A 24073-nucleotide genomic window follows, 5' to 3' on the forward strand; every position below is an offset into this window, starting at 1 on the left:
CGAACAGGTACGGAGTCAATGCGTGGCACATGCGCGTTGCGTTCTCCACGCATGCGCAGACGCCGTAAAGACGCGATCCGAAAGTATGCGGTAAAGTACGCGTCAATCAGAATAAGGGCCCTTGGGAGGAAATCTGCACTCAATACTTTGTTCTCGTACCGTATTTATTCAATACAGTAGTTTACGTTCAAGTGGTTTCTCAAAATGTTTAAAACTTCGAGACATATCTGAAAGACCAATTATGGCAATGAGATGGAACATCAAATATTTAAGTGCATAACTATTTTAACATTGAATGTCCATAATTGCACAGATATTGTCTCGATACATACTGAATAATGTTAGGATATCAGTAAATGTTCAATGTTTGCAAAAGCCATTTCTCCTTTCTCTCTCATCGATCAGTTTATTTTGTGTTTACGCTTTACTTTTCCTCCGACTTTCCTCGCAGTTTACGCTTTCAGGTTCGCTTATGTTTTTTTTTGTTTCGTTTTGTTTTTCTCACGTCTACACCCTCTCTTGCCTAATGCGGTAATTGCTATCAGACATGCGTCTGGTCTGGAGCTAAAGCACAGCGTTGCTTCGATGGGAGACCTCCCCCCCGTCAATTCTGATGACAGCAGATGCTGATTTAATCCTCCTTGCGAATGGAATTCGGAGGCATTAAATCAAATCCTTGTATTTATTAGTCTGGCGTAATATAAAATGATTAGGAAGCATTGACAGAGCAGACAGCGTATACTTACCAGAGATCACTCATCATCGGTTGAACGATATCTTACGCCACTCTACTATTTATATACAATTATATTTTACCATATACTGTAACTTGCTTAGGACCAAAAAACTAAAAATAATGGTAAATAGTTGCTGTTGAAACTATTACCTTAATATATGTATTTACTCATTGCATACAATTTACATTTTTCTTAATCAAAGCAGCTATTGCAAACCAATGAGGTACCTCGCACCTCAATATAATAGTTTGCTCTAAGTTACTTAAGGCCTGGTTTATCGTTTGCTGTAAGTCATTGCAATTCTGTTCTACGTGCGAAACTAATGTTTTGTATGTACCAAAATGTGCCCATATTAGAGACTTTGGACCACATTTGCAAAGCATGTTATTGTTTGAAGGAATTTAGATTTTAACACCCCCCCCCCATTCAAATTATTCCTACACAATAGACTTTTTGCAAGCATTACTCTAAGCTGTGATAGACATTGCAATGGTAAATCTTTTAGAGTTTTCCCATTGGACGCTCTCCTGGATAGGCCGTCATTTTCCTATACTTTAGATCCCACTTTGACTTCTGATGACTGATCTCTGGCATGGGCTGTCTGGCAGTATCGGCCACAAGTACATGTGTTTTACTTGACACCTGAGCATCCTCTGCTCTCTTTACCAAAAATATCCATTTGTAGGTTCTGTAAACCCGACAAAGTGCGGCTGTCCTTTTGCGCTGAAGATGTCAGCGTGTCAGTTACTTCTGGAAATCACCACTTTCTTACGGGAAACTTTCCCGTGCCTGCCGAGGCCTCGAGCTGAGCCCCTTGTGGTAGGTGAAATATAGAAAAGTATCATTTATCAGACATTTGTTTCTATGGGCCTTATTCTAGTTCAGTCTTTCTGACAAAATCCTTCTTCGATGGACAAAACCATGTGCACTGCAGGGGGGCAAATGTAAAATGTGCAGAGAGAATTAGATTTGGGTGAGTTATTTTGATTCTGTGCAGGGTAAATATTGACTGCTTTATTTTTACACTGCAATATAGATCTCACTTTGAAGTAAAACCCCACCTAAATCTAATTATATCTGCACATGTTATATCTGCCCCCCTGCAGTGCACATGGTTTTGTCCATCTAAGAAGGAATTTGTCAGAAAGACTGAACTAGAATAACCCCCTATGTTCGTAGATGTACTTTACAGTGTTCTCTTACGTTGCTAGTACACACTGTAGCTTATTTACTAAAATATTTACATATTTACTATATGTCTCTTTCTTCTGAACAATTTGTTGTGGTAATTCTAGGGGTTTTACTTACTATGCGCCAGATTCTAAAACCCCAATCATGTTAGGGCCCAAATTTAAAAGGTCAATGCTTTTCCTAGTGAAATACAGCTGGTAAATATTGGGCATAAACACAATCTGAAATGTTGGGTTTTAGAATCTGCCTCTTAGAAAAATTATTATTATTATTGTTGTTATACAGACTTGGGGGCAGATTTATGAAACTCGGTGAAGTGATTAAGTTTTACTTTATTACTAGCCAGACCTAACTGTCAAGTTACCGGCTGGGTTTAAAAAATGGCAGTTAGGAGATGATTGGCTGGTGATAAAGTACCAGACATATTATCACTTCACCGGTCTTAAAAAATCTGCCCTTGAATTGCTAAAGTAGGTCAGTTTGTACAATAGGCAACATATCAGATAAAACTAGCTTAGGGGCCCATATCACAGAGTTTAATTATACGCAAGGTTTGTTAAAACTCTTTGGTGCTCCAGCCAGTTCATCCCAACTGTCATTTTTTTCAAACACATGATAGTTGGGAGCTGATTGGCTGGAGCATCAATTATCACATGCAATGAGGGTACTTGTTTCCTATCTGGGCGCCCGCTACGTTAATTGCGCACCATGCTATTCTCCGTATAAAAATCGCATCGCATCGGATACCACAAATGCACATACACGATATTGAACGATGCGATGCGATCCGATTTCGTTCCCGCTTTTATGGTTGGCCCATAGGATATATAGGAAACCCCCCCTGATGGTTTAAAATGCGCCTCCATTGTTAACGCCACCCCAGTATTGACGTCAACCCGAAGCGTGGCGAGCGCAGCGAGCCCCGCGAGGGGCGGTGGTACGCGTCCTCCGACTTTTTCATACCCCCACTATCCACGTCGGCGTGGAGTTGAGAATAGAATAGTGTGGCAAGCGCAGCGAGCCACCGAGCCCGAAGCGTGGCGAGGGGACGCGGATACTTCACAGGTATCCGTGTCCCCTCGCGGGCTTCACAGGTATCCGCGTCCCCTCGCGGGGCTCGCTGCGCTCGACACGCTTCGGGCTCGGTGGCTCGCTGCGCTCGCCACACTATTCTATTCTCAACTCCACGCCGACGTGGATAGTGGGGGTATGAAAAAGTCGGAGGACGCGTACCGCCGCCCCTCGCGGGGCTCGCTGCGCTCGCCACGCTTCGGGTTGACGTCAATACTGGGGTGGCGTTAACAATAGAGGCGCATTTTAAACCATCAGGGGGGGGGGTTTCCTATACAAATCGTGGGTTTGCGGGGTTATTACATTGAAATCAATGTAAAATCGGGTCTCAGGGACCATTTAACATTGATTCCAATGTAAAAATCGGGGTTGATCGCGTCACCGCATGCGATGCGATCCGATTTAAAATGAAATCGGATCGGATAGCATCGTATGCCATCGTACATCATTGCGTACCGAATCCGATGCGATACGATTTCTTTACGGTGCCGTACGTTGAAAACCTGGGCGCCCAGATAGGAAACAAGTACCGCAATGAGTTTTAAATAGTTAAAGCTCATAGATACAGTTGGAGCCCCTGTCAACTTTGTAGTGGCTCACCATGGCTAGCCATGGCTATCCTATTGTTCTCAGCAGCAATACAATACATAGAACAATACAGTAGGGGATTAGCATAGTAATCCTATTACTCACTTAATCCAATTAACAGGCTAAATGAGGAGGGCTCCATCTGTAAATGGGCATACTTGCCTATATTTGTGAATACCTCCCTGGGAGATACCAGGAGAGCAGAAGCAGCTGGGCAGCAATGGGGGGATGGGGATTAGCCAATTTTGTCATTACGCCCCATTCCACGAGGGGAATTTCTGCAATTGGAGGTTATTTGCATAGGGGCAGGGCTTAAAGAACAAATTCAGAATAGGATCATGTCATTAGGCCCCATCCCCTCTGCTGGGACCATGGTTTTAGAAAAGGGTCTAAATGTGGTATCTATGGTAGCACCCTTTTCTGTATTATTGTACCATTGGTTGTTCTTTTAATTCATATTTGGGTTTCCTCATACGGTACTATAGTACCCATTGGTGCAGAAATGTTACCCCCTTACCCCTACTGTCCACATTTTTTGGAACTAAGGAGGATTGGGAAATATCAATCAGAATACGGGGTAGAAGGTGAGAGCCTAATGTAGGGATAGTAGGAGATAAGTCAGTGACATTGATAAGAGGTCAATAATAGTGACCTACAGACTACCAAAGCAACAATATAAGTTGGCGTCATGGCTGCAAAATGATGATGCCAATTAAAGTTTTCCTCACAGTAAAATTATTAAGAAACGGATACATCTGAGGGGAAAAAAAAAGAAAAAAAGACAGAAATAATAACACAAAAATAAATGTATCCGTTTCTTAATAATTTTACTGTGAGGAAAACTTTAATTGGCATCATCATTTTGCAGCCATGACACTAGCTTATATTGTAACCAATCAGCTTACAGGAAGCATTTATCAAATACATTCCATAAAACAATTGCTGAGGTTGTTACGAGCAATTGCTGCAGTGATCATAGAAATATAGAATTTGCCAGCAGATAAGAACCACTTGGATCTAGTCTGACCCTTTTTTTTTTGGTCCACTCTTCCACCGTTTTCACTGCTTAATACATCACCCCCTTAAAAACAGTTCTTGGCCACTAACACCCAGACTTAGGTGTACATGATTGACATGAGATGAATAAGGCGGTCAGGCTGATTGAGTAGACCTCATAGAAGGAGAAGTGAGAGAGCTCAGGGGGTAGGAGACAGGAGACATTCTCCTCTATCACCATCAGCTTGCTATTAACCAGAACAATGGGTATGGTAGAGAAGAAAATTCTCGGATGAGAGGACAATGATGGAAGTGATGTTAGAAAGAGCCAGGTTGTAAGAGATGTCCACGACACCCCTGGAGGGAGAATAAATTAGCATGCCGAGCGTAGCGAGGCACCGGGCCCGCTGCATGGCGAGCCCGCAAGGGGGGGCGATCCACGTCCCCCCCTTGTCGGGATTTCGGCGGTCGGGATTTCGGCGGTCGGGATTCCAGCGTCGGGATTTTGAACGCCGGGATCCCGACCGCCGGGATTTCATACTGAATCCAATGGAACGGCAGATGTGTAATGCTTTTTTGTCCATGACGTCTCAGGACCTGGAGACCTGCCGGCTACGCTTGGACCCAGAGATGGACCGCCACCGGTATGAGAGGAAGATAAGCTTTGCTGGGATCCTCGATGAGAATGAAGATTCTAAGGACTCCCTTCACAGCAGTAGCCACACCTTGAAATCAGACACTGGCTATGAGGAGAAGAAAGGTATAGTGGTCCTATGCCACGGAATATGCGCTCAGTTGCCTGTATGACAATTGTGTCAGGAGGGAACTTCAGTGTATATTAGATGTATCAACCCAACATGACTTTGGGCAAAAGACCATTTTAGCCTGAGACTAAGGGGGAGATCTACTAAGATGGGAGTTCAATTACACATGGGATTTTGCTATGGGCAACCAATCCTACTTCATATTTATTTAGCACCTTGTAGAAGATAATAGATAGTGTCTGATTGGTTGCCCATAGCAACATCCCATGGGAAATAGAACTCCCATCTTAGCAAAGTTCCTCCTAATTGCTAAGTAATTCTGTATAAATTGAGCCACTTTTGTCTCCTATCAAAGGTTACTGTTTGCCTTTAATGTTGGTTTAAATGATACTGTAAATGTCCATGTATATAACACCATTTCCCCATTATGTGTATGGCTGAGGAGTGAGCCCGTAGCATTTCTGAACTCTGACGAAGTTAATCTTAAGTGATGTTAAGGGGCCTATTTATTAATATTCCTGCCATTGTAGTGATACGAGACACAGAAAGGGGTTTTGATGTCTGCACACAACTGGATTAGTGCCGTATATTATACGGCGCATAGGACCGCTATATGTAAATTTATCAGCGGGGGTGCCATCCTAACCAACTGGGGTTGAGAATCAAAAAAAAAAGGAGGAAAAAGGAGTTGTAAACAGATGCACTCCATTGATGGATGTATGACATATGAGAAAGAGTATTTCTCAGAAGTATAACTAAAAGTGGGAAGTCCTATTATCTTTATTAATCTTTATTGATAAGGAAACACACCACTGATTTTGCAAAATAGAAGAGGTTAAAATAAAAACAGACAAGTACACATATACAATTAGTGAAAAAGATATGAAAGATGTGTTATTAAGGTTTAAAAACTAGTCAGAAGAGGCTGAAGAATGTGGTGTCCAGTGTTACCAGGATTAATCCCACCAGGATATATAGAAGTTCTTTCTCACAAGAAAGGTTCCATTTATGATCTTTATTTATATTACTCACGTTATTGCCAACATTGGCTTTGTAACATACAATAAAAGGAAAATATTTTGGTCTCCACACAGGACTCAAATGAGTAATTATTAATGGCTACAATCTTTTTATGTTGTAGCTAGTTCAGAAAGAATTACTAGCTGGCATACTGCCCAGACAGATTAATGTTTTTATGTTGCAAGGAGTGTTTATTCATAGAGCTTTAGAATGGATACATTTCTCCTATACCATACTGACATCCAGTGGTTTTATTTGATATCACAGTATGAGAGCAATGTGTAGTTGACCACTCTGTATGCAACAGATCACATAGGCCCTTATTCTGAATCGTGCGGTACGGCCCGCGTGCGGCCGTACCGCCGATGTTTTCAGTCTGCACATGCGCAGAGGTCAATCTGCGCATGTGCAGCCCAATTCGCTGCAGACGTAGTTCGTCCGCCGCAAAGGGGGCGTATAGGGGCGTGAGGGGCTTCATACCCTCATTTCCCTATGCATACGCCCCGCGTTTCATGGGCGTTCCCATGCAAACGCGGGGCGTATGCATGCTAATGAGGGTATGACGCCAGTGATGGGGGCGGGAAGCTGACGTCGCCGGATGTCAGCTCTCAGCCCCCATACAAGCTATCACACGGACGATTGTCCGTGTGGTCTCAGCTTGCGGGACCTGGTGGGGCGTGCGGCCCTGCCTTCGATGGTCGCCGACCATCGAATGCAGGGGGCAGCTCCCACCATGGTGGAGGCGTACGCCCCACCATTTTCATGCGGATCGCCAGCCGTCCGTGTACGGACGGCCGTGGCGATCCGTATAGTAGGCGGGGATTGGTTGGTGCGGCCGGAGCCCCGTATGCGGCTCTGGCCGCACCGATCAGAATAAGGGCCATATAATGGCAGATCTGAGGTTGTGCTGCTAGCTCATAAATAATCACCCTTCAGAATTGATTAAAGGTATTGTATATAGTGGAGTCTATTGTTACTGATGTAGAGACCTAGATATCCTGGCTTATACTTTAACATATACGGAAGATACATTTCCTACACCTACATAACATCAGCCTACTATCTGACACTATCTTAGGACACGTGTTTCGCAAATAATGCTTCTTCAAGCTAAGCTAAATAATGCTTGAAAAAGCATTATTTGCGAAACACGTGTCGTAAGATAGTGGTGTGTTTCCTTATCAATAAAGATTAATAAAGATAATAGGACTCCCCACTTTTTTAGTTATACTTCTGAGAAATACTCTTTCTCATATGTCATAAATGCGCCAATGAAGTGCATCCGTTTACAACTCCTTTTTTCTCCTTTTTTTGATCATTGTGGTGATACAACAGATGTACTCCTCCTGGGGCCAGGAGCCACAGATGCTAGTGGTGCACACAGGATTGTGCAACCTCTACACTATATAGTGCAACAGGACTGAAAGGGAGAATGAAACAAGTGTTGCATCGTTGTATGCGCACATGAATAACCTAACTTGCAGCTCAGTAGGAGCAGTGTGGGCGCAAACTTTTTTAAGTTGTTACAGTGTGCATGACAACATATAATGCAATACTATCGGACTGCTTATCCAACCCCCTACCATCCAATTCAGGACTGGTATTCATATAGGGCTGAATGAGGCCCTAGAACTTAATAGTGTACTATGAGTAGATCATGTGGATATCCTGAGTGGCCCTTTGTTTCCCCCCTCCCCCCCCCTCCCCTCCTTCGCTTGAAAAACACATGAATTGTTCCATTCTAGACGTATAATTATACACATGTCAGTACTCATATATACAGTTGATTGTTTACAGATGAAAACCATGCCTTCATATACATGCTTATGTATATATATTTACATTTATGTATATATATATATATATCTTTCCAATGGTACTTTTTTTGTAAAAAAAAAACAGACACTATATAGTATTAGGTTAAATTATATTAACAATTGTCGTACTGTTTTAGTATGTGCTTACGTCTTGCTATAAAGTCTTGCATACAGTATGGATAAGGCTAAAAGGTTCCGTCTCTCTGTGATTGACAATGGGGGTCCATCCTGCGCATCAGACAAGACAATTAAAGGACACTTTGTAGCTGAGTGGTGTAAAGCTTCCTGCTACCGCTTGTATAACTGGTTTCCATCACTGCCACCTCTCTGGCCTCCTCATACAATACATTCCAACTGAATTATCTAACACCTACCTATTCTAAATGATCTGTGTTTATCATTACTGATCAAAACGATGGAACTCCATACACTAGAAATCTATGAGAATGGAGGTCAGAGTACGTACATATAACTCGGTTCTTGTGCCACTTTTTGTCTTTTTTTTAGGTTAGTGGTGTCTTTTTTCTTTATATCGTTATTCTGTGGTGCTGTCTCTAACAGGCCCCATTTTTTGGACTATGTACTTTTTAACCGTTTGTATATCTTATTGCAGTGACGTGTGATAGAGGCTAGCTTTGTAAGCTCTTTACACTTTTCTGCTGCAAAAGTTCCAAAGCAATAAAATTCTGCTACAAAAGTTTTTTTGCAAAACGCAGGATGTCTTCTCCAAATATGATTGGTTTCCGACTGATACTAGGCATAAAAAGTTTACATAGCAGCCGAAAATGACACGTAATGTTTATACAATACAGCTGCCTCTCCTTTCATCAAACTCTTCCCAGCTATGAATGCAAATGGGTCATTATTGCTGTACCATATATGCTAAGGACATATATTCTTTCGCATATGGCAATGTACAATATAAAAAGGCATATTGCAATATTCATAAATAAACATTGCAAAAAAAAAATCAACTATGTTTACAGCAATCAAAATATTGGAAGTTCCATCCAATATTTGGAACGTCAGTTTGGAAGTATTTGTACTGCTTTATAAGTTGTTCCGTGTTGGATACACAGAATATTATAGCGCATCTCCCACTGTTTTAAAGTATTTAAACTTTTGTATATTGTCTAGTAAAGTACTTGTAAAGTGTAATAAGATTCTCTTTTACACAAAACATAAATACTGTATATAAGATTTATGTGATTTAACTGCAGTGAGTATTCAACTAAAAATAACTGAAAATATGTATCATTTTATACAGATAATTTCCTAAGCAGCTGGCCTGTGTCCTGCCAAATAATGTAATTATTCCACGCGCCCCCCCATTGCAATGTTCTTGTGATATGTTTTTCTATATACTAATACTATCAATGAAGAGTTTGGTGGAAGGATACTATTGGTATAAACAGCAATATGATATACTGTGTGTGTTTATGTATTATTTTTAAAGAAGGAGAACCAATTCAAATGCTATATCTGATGCAGACCTACTGTAATGTAATGTTCTAATAATTATGTCTTCTTGTTAATTAGGCAGCACAATGAGTGATCAATTTACCAGCACCAATGGATCATTTACTAAATCAATTCCAAACTGTTTATGCAATGAGGGAAATATTTACCGTTAACAAAATATTTACAGTACTGTGGCTAAATATTTACATTAGCTACTGTAAATATTTATAATTGAAGGATTTTATTTGTTCCTACATATGCAAAATATAGCACCAATTACTGCCATTCTCTCTTTTTGGGCAAGATTTATTAAGCATTGAGAAGTGATAAAGAGGCTGGTGATAACGCCCCAGGTAATCAGCTCTTAACTGTCAAGTGACAGTATTGGGTTTGAAAAAAATGACAGTTGTGAGTTGATCACTTTATCACTTTACCAGGCTTGATCCATCTGCTCATTTGTCTGGGATCATAACTACATTTGCACAAATGCCGCAGTGGAGATACGTTACTTCCCAACCGCTGTACGGGATCACACCGTGAGCACAGTCAGAGAACATTAAGGCCAACATGTTCTTAAAAGTCCCCAAAAGACAATAAACTAGTGGCGAGGTGACGGAGGAGTCTAGTTACTAAGCCTTGGAGAGAGATAAAGTGAACGAGTATAAAATGGGCTATTTAGACCTGATTGCTTAGGTCCAAATTTGCCCCAATATTCGCATGTGCATGAATCAGTCAAACACAATGGATGACCATCGATAGTTAAAAATATTGATGGTCGTTCTTGCATTTTTTAGCACTATCGATGGCCCGCTGCACTATTGCCATCGATGGCAACCATCGACGGCAATAGCAATGATGGCCATCCCTAGTGCAGAGTTGGACTGTCTAGAGCAGGCCCCCTGACATATGATATATGTAGTAGCTACCCACACTATCGCAAATATCTGCTTTTCTCCTAAACTTTTTGAAGTATGTTATATATATATATATATATATATATATATATATATATATATATAGATAGATATATATAAGCACTTACCCCCTCTTACAGAAAAGGATGGGAACCGGCACACGGGCATGAAGTGAAAAAAAGTGGTTTATTGTACAAACATTATTGCACAAATGGATAGCTGTTCACCTGACAGCTGTTTCAACTGCATGGCAGCAGTTTTCATCAGAGGATGATGAAAACTGCTGCCATGCAGTTGAAACAGCTGTAAGTGGGGGTAAGTGCTTTTATGTTTCATATATGTTCCTGGCACCGGATTATTATCAATCATCAGCAATAAGTGCCATCCTGTGACACATTTCTTTATACATATATATATATATATATATATATATATATTTATTTGTGATTGTTATTAGAAGTCGCCAGAAATTTTATCTTTAGCAGCAGCTTACACAGAGATAACTTATAGATTCACAAAATACATTTTTTTGCTGACAATTTGGAAATAACAAGAAAAATACTTTTGTTGGGAAGTAGTTACTCAAAGTGCCAACAGTGTTATATGAACAGTGTTATGTCCATGGGGCATGCAATGTGTTATGTGATTTAAAACTTTTTATCCGGCGTCGGCATTATAACTATTGTGTTTAAAGTTCTAACGCTGTCACGGTTAAAATGCCTTAAATTACATTACAGTTGTGTCGGCATTGTCCTGTCAACATAATGCTTTTGACATTTTGACTGTTGACAAATCATTTTGGGCTTTTTAAGAACATGGATCCTATTGTTTTAAAGTATTGGCATTTGTTAAAATGTTGTTTTGAACCATACAACTTTTTTACAATATTGGCTGAAATCAGTAACTCATACCACAGCATACAGTATATATGTGATAATAAGCCAATCATATTGCACAGAAAGATAGACTGGTGCAAAATAAATACAACTAATAAGATACAAATCAGAGAAGGGGGAAACTTTCCTCTTGTGTTCTTTCAATGCAGTTCCCAGCAGGAAGATCAGGATAGGAGGCTCCCGCTTGCTCCAGATTAAAGGGACCCGCAGTTTCCGGGTGAAGAAAGGGGGCTCTCTGTCCAGCATTCGCCGGGCCGGCAGCCTAAAGAGCACCAAACTAACACGCCAGGACTCAGGGTCCGAAAATGAGGACATCCAGCTGTCACAGAGCAGGGACACTGTTACTGACATAGGTAACTCAGAGAGGAGGGGAGGTGTGGGAGGTAGGACACAATGATCTCTAAAAAGATCTAACAAGGACATAGGGAGAGATTGTCTTCTCAGGAGGACAACTGGAGTCAACACTCAATAGGTCGACAACATAAAGTGGACATTGACCAGGTCAGCGTAGTCAAAATGTCGGCACAAGCAAAATGTGGGCTCTAATTGGGAACCGTAATGTGGTGCACTCATTTCGAGTCCACATACTGAAACCTACAAATTGGCCCAAAAAATGTGTGCAAAACTCAAGTCGACCATTTTTGTGTTGACCTTTTTTGCATGTGTCGACCTGTCTACGTTGACCTTGTCACTGTGAACATTTAGTGTCGACCTATTGCCTATTGAACCCTTTATAACATAACTGTGAAGGTATTGGCTACAACAACCAAGCACAATCTAGCTCTCATTTTGTAAACTACTTTTTGAATCATAAAGCAGCCAATCCAATAGCAGCCAATCAGATTCTGTCTAACATTTGCTAGCATGTAATGGTCCAGAGATACACAGAATCTGATTGGTTGCTATGGGCAACGTCAACTTTTCATTTTTAGAAGCTTCAGTAAATTGCCCCCCTCAGTGACCCATCAGTGCCCATCGGAACAATGTATTCCTTGAATGACCGAGATCGTTACAAAATGAGTGTAAGAGTATTTGGGGAAAATTTACTAAGAATCTAAGATATGACCGATGGTGAATACGAATTCATACAACTGGCATTGGTCGTGTTTACGGAAAAATATGAATCATAAATAGGACAGATTTACTAATCTGCCATATTTACTGATTCGTATTCTGCCATATGCCACCGTATTCGTATTTAGCGGCCGCATATACGGCCGCTAAATACAACTACGAGTTGACAGCCTGCACGGATTAAATAAAAATGGCATGGGATCCCCCCCCCCCCCACGGTCATAACCAGCCCCGGGCTCAAAGAGCCGGTCCTGGTTTTAAAAAGCCATGGAACAAACCAAGTAGGGGTTCCCCACAATTTTGAAAACTGGCCCCAGACTCAAGGGCCGGTCCTGGTTCCCAAAATACGGGGGGGGGGTCAAATGTAAATGACATAGTAAATTAGGAATCACCGTTTGACTAATTGGTGATTCCTACAGATAGCGCAGGGCTTGTCTTTGCTGGGGATGGCGGAGGACTCGCCACCCGCCATCCCCCGCCCCGCGCCATCTGTATGTCGGAAGGGGACGCGCGTGCACGAGGTGCACGCGCGTCCCGTTCCGACGGAGCTTTTGCCCGGGTCCCCGCCGGCTTCCCCGGGTCCCCGCCGGTCCACACCGCCCCCCCGCAGCCCCCCGCAGCCCTGCCCGTCTCCCTGAAGCTGGAGACGGGCAGGACTGCACCCGCCGCGCCGCCTCGCCGCCCGGCTATTGAGACGCTCGTGCGTGGGAGACGCACGAGCGTCTCATTCAGCCAGAGCGCCAGATTGCTGGCGGATCGCCAGGGACACGGTCCTGGCGCTCCGCCAGCAATAACAAGCCCTGCTCCATCTGTACTTGTATTCTTTTGATGGCGTATGCATTTGTATTTGTAAATAGAAATATGAATACAGTATGCCGTAAATATGAATACAAATTGGCATATTTTTGACATAGTTTAAAATACACATAGGCAGTCATATTTGCATATGACTGCCTACGAATACGCCAAATCCTAGCGTATTTTCATTAGTAAATTGTATTTAGCCCTTTATGTAATATTGGGATAAATTCTGGGGATGCCCCTGATACCACAGATCTCCTGAATCTTCGATGAATAATCACTTTTTTTTATGTTATTAACGCTCTTAAATGCCTAGGGAATTACAGCCGGGTGGTTGACACCCTGAACATGTCCTCAATAATATTTTTAAATGTGAGAGAAAATAATATTACAAGTAAGGTTGTACTGTATGTAGTTACTCCCATATAACCTATTGTAGAAGCAGCCCGATCGAGTATAGATGCAATTCTCAGCGTAGACTCATGGCCACAATGTTCTTTGCAGATCTACTGTACGGTTTGCAGCATCTCTAAGATGCAGGGAATTCGTTCTCCATTTTTTTTTCTTGTCCCATCCCCTTGAAAAAAGGGGACATGTGCCGATAGATGTGCTTGTCATTTGCCAACCCAGCTAGCGATCAGTAGGGGTGGGAGTTGGGTTGATGTGTTGCATTGCTCTGTGGTGATACCATCTGTGCATGGCTGGGCTTTGCTGGGTGAAAATCTGCTGCCATGACAGTTCTTGTTGTGTAACCTTACGGCTTGTTGTAATGTTTGTTTCGGAGAAGAAGGGAGCCCCTGGAGCACTAGCGAGCCCAGCATTGAGCCAGATGGCAACATTAGCACCGAAGAAAGCTACCACCGTAACATGTCCTGGTTGCACGTAAGTACTATGTGAGATGTATTAAGCTCACGTCTAGGAGAAGTCCGCAGAATTTAGTTAACACCTAATACCTGCTTTCAATGCAACAAGAAATGGCCAAGGTCCAACTCTTACACAAAGATGCGCACCACCATAAAAATTAAATAGCTTGATCATCCCATAACAGGCACTGCTGTGCCCTGTGCTGAACAGTGCTCAAGCGATCATAACTAAATGCCCCTGGTAGGTGAAGGGTAGGCCATGATTTTTGGGTCACTAATAAGCTGCTCTTAGCTACCTAGTTGCCCAAACTTCAGAAAAGCTTCCACAGCACTTGGGGAAAAGATATAACATCTAAGTCCACACTAAGTATGATCAGGAGCAGGACGTGGACTGCAGCAGTGGGCAAGTACTCCTCTAACTACCCCCAGGGCATCACACCCGATGTGATGGCAACAGCAGTGGTCCCTATTTACGGCCCTGGCTCAATCCACCTGCATAGTCCCAAGAGTGCTGCATCTTCGGTCACCGCTGATCTGAGAACACATTATAATGCTGCATCAAGTAGCATTAAATCCCAGTTATCCAAGTTCATGTTATCAGGGAAGACGCACAAGGCTGAAGGGTACTGGAATTATGAGAGAAACACCAGGCACATTGCCCTTTGGAACACCCAGGAGGGGATCACAGTTAACAGGCTAGAGTGGCAAGATGAGGAGTGAAGCACATAAATACTGTGAACAATACTGTATACCAGCCGATTGAGAAAGTTCATTAGTAAAAAGTAGCCTTACAATATGCCATAGACATAAAATGAACTCATTTAGTATGAATACATTGTACTCAATGTTTGTTTTGCATTTGTATATACATTTACTTATAACTTTCATTTGTCAGGTAATGATCCTTTTATGCAACCAACAAAGCTTCATATGTACCCACGTGGATTACTGCCATCCACACTGCTACTTGCATCACAGTCGCTCGTGTGCCCGATTAGTCAGAGCCATCAAGTTGCTTTATGGAGACACGGTGGACTCGCACAAAGAAGACCACCAGGGTTGTGGCTCAGGAATCAGAGGCAAGAAAGGGAAAGAGGTTTGTTCATTCCATGTGCAGTTCCCTAAATATTCCAAATGTGTGCCTCACTAAACATTCCACATGTGCGCCTACCTAAATATTCCATGTGCATTTCACTAAGTATTTTACATGTGTGCCTCACTAAATATTCCATGTGCGCTTCACTAAGTATTTCACATGTGCACCTCACTAAATATTCCATGTTCTCTTCGCTAAATATTCCATGTGCTCTTCGCTAAATATTCCATGTGTGCTTCCCAAAATATTCCATGTGCGCTTCCCTAAATATTCCATGTGCGATTCCCTAAATATTCCATGTGCACTTCCCTAAATGCTCCATGTGTGCTTCCCTAAATATTCCATGTGTGCTTCACTAAATATTCCACATGTGTTTCACTAGGTATTCCACATGTGCACCACACTAAATATTCCACATGTGCACCTCACTAAATATTCCACGTGCGTTTTACTAAATATTCCTCATATGCACTTCAATAAATATTCCACATGTGCCCCTCACTAAATATTCCACATGTGCCTCTCACTAAATATTCCACACGTGCACCTCACTAAATATTCCACCTGCATTTTACTAAATATTCCACATATGCACCTCACTAAATATTCCACATGTGTTTCACTAAGTATTCCACATGTGCACCTCACTAAATTTCCACGTGCATTTCACTAAGTATTTCACATGTGTACCTCACTAAATATTCCATGTTTGTTTCACTAAGTATTCCACATGTGCACCTAACTAAATATTTCACATGTGTGCTTCACTAAATATTCCACATGCGTTTCACTAAGTATTCCACATGTGCACCTCACTAAATTTCCACGTGCATTTCACTAAGTATTTCACATGTGTACCTCACTAAATATTCCATGTTTGTTTCACTAAGTATTCCACATGTGCACCTAACTAAATATTTCACATGTGTGCTTCACTAAATATTCCATGTGCATTTCACTAAGTATTCCATATGTGCACCTCACTAAATTTTCCATGTGCGTTTCACTAAGTATTTCACATGTGCACCTCACTAAATATTCCACGTGCGTTTCACGAAGTATTCCATATATGCACCTCACTAAATATTCCACATGTGCCTTTCACTAAGTATTCCACTTGTGTTTCACAAAATATTCCACATGTGGGCCTCACTAAAAATTCCACATGTACACCTCACTAAATATTCCACATGCATTTCACTCAATTTTTCACACTCGCACCTCTCTTAATATTCCAAATGTGTTTCACTAAGTATTCCACATGTGCACCTCACAAAATTTCCATGTGCATTTCACTAAGTATTCCACATATGTACCTCACTAAATATTCCATGTTTGTTTCACTAAGTATTCCACATGTGCACCTAACTAAATATTTCACATGTGTGCTTCACTAAATATTCCATGTGCATTTCACTAAGTATTCCATATGTGCACCTCACGAAATATTCCACGTTTGTTTGAGTAAGCATTCCAAATTTGCACCTCACTAAATATTTCACATGTGTGCTTCACTAAATATTCCATGTGCGTTTCACTAAATATTTCATATGTGCACCTCACTAAATATTCCACGTGCATTTCACTAAATATTCCACATATGCACCTCACTAAATATTCCACGTGCGTTTCACTAAGTATTTCATATGTGCACCTCACTAAATATTCCACATGTGCACCTTACTAAATATTCTGCGTGCGTTTTACTAAATATTCCACATGTAGACCTCTCGAAAATACTACATGCGTTTCACTAAATATTCCACGTGCGTTTAACTAAATATTCCACATGTGCACCTCACTAATTATTTTACGTGCATTTCACGAAGTATTCCATGGGGTATCCCCAAAGGAATCCCCAGGCATGGGCTTAAAGAACAGGGTCATTCCCTGTACCCCAGAGGCAGTTTGTGTGGGTAATGGTTAAAGAATAGATAATATTATTATAAGAAGACTAGCAAGCCTTCCTAGACATGTCGACACATGGTACAATATGCCCCCTCATTCTCAGCCAACCAGCAATCCTCCATTCAGTTCTGTGCAGTGACTGGGTGGTTCATGCTGGCACTGGCTACTGGAAACTAGAACCCCTCACAGAAGTGCTAGATAGGGGTATGACATACTCACCCCAAATATGCACTAGATGGGTGAGTTCCTGAGCGGCATTAAATACTGTGTTGTCTGTGGAGTATGGGTGCAGCAAGTGGATTTCTGCTGACAAAATCTCCTAGCAAAACACAGAGAGCTTCTAACAAGTCTGGGACCCTCCTCTCTAACCTGCAGCGCTGTGGACTCTGGACACTAGGGGAACCTAATGCTGTCCCACAGTCTACTGCGCATGCAAAAGTATTTGGGAAAATGGTGCCGTGTCCATTTTCCCAGTGATTATCTTTCTGCATATATGCAAAACGCCAGGTAAGTGGTCATCACACCATTTTCCTGGTGATTTCTACAATGCTGCTGCTGATGTGAGGATAAGTATTGAAAAAAGTAGCGCACCCATTCCAAATACGCCAGTGCCCATTAGACTCCACACCTCAGAACTAGCCAGTGTCAATTATTATCATAGTGGGTCCATATCGGAGGGTGATTTAGAGCTCATGGGGTCCTAAGTGAGGCAATTATTTGAGGCCCATCTTAATTAAACAATCCCCTCAGTCATTCAGTGTATACCATCGGGGGGCTGCAGGGACCCCAGTCCTGAGCCCCACAATTTCCTATGGCAGCCCTGGCAGTGTGCATATCTGACTGTTAAGTAATCTAGACATGTATTCAAGGGGGAAATTTACTAAGATGAGCGTTCTATTTCACATGGGATGTTGCTATGGGCAACCAATCGGATTCTATCCATTATCTTCTAGGCGGGGCTACATAAATAAAAAGCAACATCCCAGGTGAAATAGAACTCCCATCTTAGTATATTTCCCCCATGTGTTTTGTTCCCACAGTGCTCAGACAAATCCTGTCTGCGGACCCCATCCCTTAAGAAGAGAGTTACAGAAGCCAACCTGGAGGGAAAGAAGGACAGCGGAATGCTGAAATATATTAGGCATCAGGTGCGTTACTCGTCTTCATCACCTACTATACTAAGACCAGATGTAAAGCAGGATGTAAATATTTTTTTAAGGTGCACATGGATTGTAATGGTTGTATCAATTAACCTACCAGTATATTTTTGGATTGTGGGAGGAAACCGGAGTACTCGGAGGAAGCCCACTCAAGCATGGGGAGAATATACAAACTCCACACAGTTGGGCCATGGTGGGAATCGAACCCATGACCTTACACTGTTAGACAGTAATGCTAACCATCGCCAGCGCCATCTGAGCTAGGAACACGAAGGAGTGCGCTGCCACCAGAAATAATGCCCAGTACACATAAACGCCAGCAGGACCCCTTTTCCTATCTTCTTTCCTTCCACCACACAATTTTTAGAGGTTACCCCAAATATTATATGTGTACAGGGGGAACACTGCAGTTATCAGAGATATGTGCTGTGGTTCCCTGTGTTCCAATGCAAAATCAGCTCCCTAGGGTTCTCTGGAGGCTGAATCTTTGTTAAATTTACCGAGCTCTGGAATATTCTAGACTGGCTCTGGCAAAGGATGGCATTAGCTGCAGTGGCCTATGGGCTACTCTTATCAGAAATGACCAGGAGTGGATTCCTCCCAGGCCATTGCACCCGCACATGCGTGGTCAGCAGTCCCTGCATACACAGCAATGCGCCAGGGTCTGGTGGTGTCATTGGATGCCACTCTGACTGATGTCATATTTGCAGCAGTCGTTAGGGTTAACAATTGCACTGAGCATGCCGTTGTCTGTCACACCAATGACACCTCCTCTGGGATGCCATGTGACTCTCTGTGCTTCCCATTGGCCAGGTTGCATGAGCTGTCTATGTGACCGCCAATATGTTTATGTAAGCAATAACTTTGCTAATGTTGCACAGCTTTATGTTGCTAATGGTTACAGGTGAGTATTATTCCCAGGACTATAGTTGTTCTTTATAAATAACTCATCTTCCCTTGTCACTCAGGTTATGAGCTTGTCCCCTGCTCCTCTGTCCTTGCTGATTAAGGCAGCCCCGATACTGACGGAGGAGATGTATGGGGACATACAACCGGCTGCATGGGAGCTCCTGCTGAGTGTGGATGAGCACATGGCCGGGGCCGCAGGTAAGACGTTCTCTCTCCTCCCGCAGGGGTCTTGTGGATATAAATCTTACTGATACGCCCTCGCTGGGATTGGGCACCTGGTACATGGTTTTAGATTCGGGATGTTTGTAGACACCACAGTCAGGGAACGCTACAGTAGTAATGTCCAGGTAGGGGCTGTGCCAGCTGGGGGCGGTGGGAGCACTCTGATTGGACGAGAGAGGACAAATAGATCTGCTGCTGCATACAATTATGTGGTTGGTCCCTCTTCAGGGGACTGACTACAATATCAAATCATCATAGGCCAGATGGGGGCAACTGGAAACCCCCTCTAGGTGTTTGCAGGATGACTCCTTATGTCAAGAAGCTGGAACTGACTCTGACTCAAGGGCAGTCGTGCACTGCACACACTGCATCCATTATATACACAACACTGCAATGCATATATCCTGTTTTAGTTTCCGTGGCGCGCCCATAAAACGCTGGACGTTCCCCTGCTGCCACCCCCCTGCCTGCCCCTCCTGGAGCGAACAGCCCGATGAGTGTGAAACTCCCCAAAGCTGTTTGCTCCCAGGGCTTGATCGATGTTGGCCGAATTGGGGACCCGCCTCGAGCAGGTATGGGCAGGCATACATCCGCAGGGGTACGTCCGGCCTTTCAGTGGGCACGCCCATGAAATGCTGGGCGGACCCCAGCTACCCCCCCGACACTGAATAAAACACACCAGCTAGATTTACATTACCAAAGTCTATAAAGTTAGTTATAAATAAAACCATTGTGTTCTTGCAGCGGCCATGTTCCTGCTTTGTGCTGTGAAGGTTCCAGATGCCGTCTCCGAGATGTTAACCTCTGAGTTCCAGCACCCAGAGGCAGGGCAGAGACTGAATGCTATTCTGAAGTTCCACACTCTGTGGAGGTTCAGGTATCAGGTGTGGCCTCGGATGGAGGAAGGAGCTCAGCAGATCTATAAGGTTTGCAGGAATCATGATCTGGGGACATTGTACAGAAATGTGTAAAAATTGGTCCGAAAAAAATCTGAAACTCATTATTTTGAATTGACAGATTCCTCCTCCCAGCATTAATTTCACTTTGCCCTCTCCCATCCTGGGCATGCCCTCTGTGCCAATGTTTGACCCACCCTGGGTCCCGCAGAGCAGCGGAAGTGTCCAAGACCCAATCAGTGAAGACCAGTCTGTAAGTAGATGGTTGTATGAAGGGGAGGGTACAGAGGGGGCGGGGCTGCAGCTCAGATCAAAATTTAAATACAAGAGTCACACTAACTGCCACCAACTGCCATTCCAAACTGTCTTAATGGTAGTGGGCGTGGCTCCACTATTTGAATTTTTAGCTGTGCTGCAGCCCCCCTCCCCTGGAGCCGCCACTAGTTATATGTTGAAGATTATTGTACTAGGCTCCTATTTTTGTTATAGAAAACAATACTTTTCTTACGGCCAGTTGTCTTACATTAATCTCTTTATATTCTGGTTTACAGTGTAACATCAGTGTAACATCATACTAACATCATACTAATTCATTCGTTTTTACTGTCTGTCGAACATCAGAAATCGTTCTCTGCTCGTGCCGTGTCCCGGTCCCACCAGCGAGCTGAGCACATTCTCAAGAACCTCCAGCAGGAAGAAGAGAAGAAGCGATTAGGCAGGGAGGCCAGTCTGATCACAGCCATACCAGTCACCCAGGAGGCATGCTACGAACCAACCTGCTCCCCTAACTCTGAACAAGAAGAGGAAGGTGCGCTCTGAGATTGATACCTGGGAGCGTGAGATTGATACGTGGGAGCGTGAGATTGTTACCTGGGAGCGTGAGATTGATACCTGGGAGCGTGAGATTGATACCTGGGAGCGTGAGATTGTTACCTGGAAGCGTGAGATTGATACCTGGGAGCGTGCGATTGATACCAGGGAGTGTGCAATTGATACCTGGAAGCGTGAGATTGATACCTGGGAGCGTGAGATTGATACCTGGGAGCGTGAGATTGATACCTGGGAGCGTGAGATTGATACCTGGGAGCGTGAGATTGATACCATGGAGCGTGAGATTGATACCATGGAGCGTGAGATTGTTACCTGGGAGCGTGAGATTGATACCTGGGAGCGTGAGATTGATACCTGGGAGCGTGAGATTGTTACCTGGAAGCGTGAGATTGATACCTGGGAGCGTGCGATTGATACCAGGGAGTGTGCGATTGATACCTGGAAGCGTGAGATTGATACCTGGGAGCGTGAGATTGATACCTGGGAGCGTGAGATTGATACCATGGAGCGTGAGATTGATACCATGGAGCGTGAGATTGATACCTGGAAGCGTGAGATTGATACCTGGAAGCGTGAGATTGATACGTGGGAGCTTGAGATTGATACGTGGGAGCGTGAGATTGATACCTGGGAGCGTGAGATTGATACCTGGGAGCGTGAGATTGATACCTGGGAGCGTGAGATTAATACCTGGAAGCGTGGGATTGATACCTGGGAGCGTGAGATTGATACCATGGAGCGTGAGATTGATACCTGGAAGTGTGAGATTGATACCTGGGAGCGTGAGATTGATACCTGGGAGCGTGAGATTGATACCTGGAAGCGTGAGATTGATACCTGGAAGCGTGAGATTGATACCTGGGAGCGTGAGATTAATACCTGGAAGCGTGGGATTGTTACCTGGAAGCGTGAGATTGATACCTGGGAGCGTGCGATTGATACCAGGGAGCGTGCAATTGATACCTGGAAGCGTGAGATTGATACCTGGGAGCGTGAGATTGATACCTGGGAGCGTGAGATTGATACCTGGGAGCGTGAGATTGATACCTGTGAGCGTGAGATTGATACCTGGGAGCGTGAGATTGATACCATGGAGCGTGAGATTGATACCATGGAGCATGAGATTGTTACCTGGGAGCGTGAGATTGATACCTGGGAGCGTGAGATTGATACCTGGGAGCGTGAGATTGTTACCTGGAAGCGTGAGATTGTTACCTGGGAGCGTGCGATTGATACCTGGAAGCGTGAGATTGATACCTGGGAGCGTGAGATTGATACCTGGGAGCGTGAGATTGATACCATGGAGCGTGAGATTGATACCTGGAAGCGTGAGATTGATACGTGGGAGCTTGAGATTGATACCTGGGAGCGTGAGATTGATACCTGGGAGCGTGAGATTGATACCTGGGAGCGTGAGATTGATACCTGGGAGCGTGAGATTGATACCTGGAAGCGTGGGATTGATACCTGGGAGCGTGAGATTGATACCATGGAGCGTGAGATTGATACCTGGGAGCGTGAGATTGATACCTGGAAGCGTGAGATTGATACCTGGAAGCGTGAGATTGATACCTGGGAGCGTGAGATTAATACCTGGAAGCGTGGGATTGTTACCTGGAAGCGTGAGATTGTTACCTGGAAGCGTGAGATTGATACCAGGGAGTGTGCGATTGATACTTGGGAGCATGAGGTTGTTGAATGACCCTCTATTATGTTGGTTTTTCAAATCTTATTACTAATGCCCTTTGGTGCGCTGGGGGTTAAATCCCCCTCCCTTGCAGCACATGGGCATTACTAGTTTGATTGAGCAGCTCTCACCACTGTTTTTATATGCAAGAGGCATGCTGGTTCCTGTAGTGCCACACGGAGGATTTAGGGGTAACTCCTGATAGGCTGGCTCCCAACTTAGATATATTGGTAAGTGCTGTTATCATGTAGCCTTACAGTAGACAATTATATGGCCCAGATTTGGGTGCTGTTGTCATGCAGTGTAGGACTTCCGGTATCAGAAGCCTTGACGAGGCCTGCAAGTTTATCATATCTTTTGAGATTGATACCTGGGAGCTTGAGATTGTTACCTCTATGCCCTAGTGTAGCGGTTCTCAAACTGTGAGTCCTGACCCCAAAGTGGGTCCCGACCTCCTCAGCATGGGGTCACGACTCCATATTGCTCACCATAAGGCTGATGACTTTTCTAATCTCAGTAAGTGATTGAAGGAGTCTAAAAGGTGTTGGATTGTCTGTTATTTTAGACTCCTCCCATCACTCTGTGCCTCCACAATGCTGCCATGTATGTGCTGTCTGCTGACTACACCTGTGATGTGATGGGTTATGGTATATCAGACTCCTCCCATCACTCTGTGCCTCCACAATGCTGCCATGTGTGTGCTGTCTGCTGACTACACATGTGATGTGATGGGTTATGGTATATCAGACTCCTCCCATCACTCTGTGCCTCCACAATGCTGCCATGTGTGTGCTGTCTGCTGACTACACATGTGATGTGATGGGTTATGGTATATCAGACTCCTCCCATCACTCTGTGCCTCCACAATGCTGCCATGTATGTGCTGCCTGCTGACTACACATGTGATGTGATGGGTTATGGTATATCAGACTCCTCCCATCACTCTGTGCCTCCACAATGCTGCCATGTATGTGCTGCCTGCTGACTACACATGTGATGTGATGGGTTATGGTATATCAGACTCCTCCCATCACTCTGTGCCTCCACAATGCTGCCATGTATGTGCTGCCTGCTGACTACAGATGTGATGTGATGGGTTATGGTATATTAGACTCCTCCCATCACTCTGTGCCTCCACAATGCTGCCATGTATGTGCTGTCTGCTGACTAC

The 24073-nt window shown here is 43.6% G+C and overlaps 1 protein-coding gene across 21 annotated transcripts in view; it reads left to right on the plus strand.

Moving 5' to 3' along the window:
- Nucleotides 1-24073, plus strand: part of UNC80 (unc-80 subunit of NALCN channel complex) — a 152390-nt gene that overhangs the window by 61435 nt on the left and 66882 nt on the right. For 20 of the 21 annotated variants that reach the window (XM_083154462.1, XM_083154464.1, XM_083154458.1 and 17 more), the window contains 10 exons: nucleotides 1423-1556; nucleotides 5178-5343; nucleotides 11605-11808; nucleotides 14118-14212; nucleotides 15089-15289; nucleotides 18238-18345; nucleotides 19326-19464; nucleotides 20233-20414; nucleotides 20506-20637; nucleotides 21006-21192. In XM_083154462.1, coding sequence (XP_083010588.1) covers nucleotides 1423-1556; nucleotides 5178-5343; nucleotides 11605-11808; nucleotides 14118-14212; nucleotides 15089-15289; nucleotides 18238-18345; nucleotides 19326-19464; nucleotides 20233-20414; nucleotides 20506-20637; nucleotides 21006-21192 — 1548 coding nt within the window. The remainder of the gene's footprint in view (nucleotides 1-1422; nucleotides 1557-5177; nucleotides 5344-11604; nucleotides 11809-14117; nucleotides 14213-15088; nucleotides 15290-18237; nucleotides 18346-19325; nucleotides 19465-20232; nucleotides 20415-20505; nucleotides 20638-21005; nucleotides 21193-24073) is intronic. The other variant, XM_083154459.1, reaches the window with a different exon arrangement.

Source organism: Crinia signifera, chromosome 7 (assembly GCF_055691185.1).
Source record: "Crinia signifera chromosome 7, ASM5569118v1, whole genome shotgun sequence".
Lineage (NCBI taxonomy): Eukaryota > Metazoa > Chordata > Amphibia > Anura > Myobatrachidae > Crinia > Crinia signifera.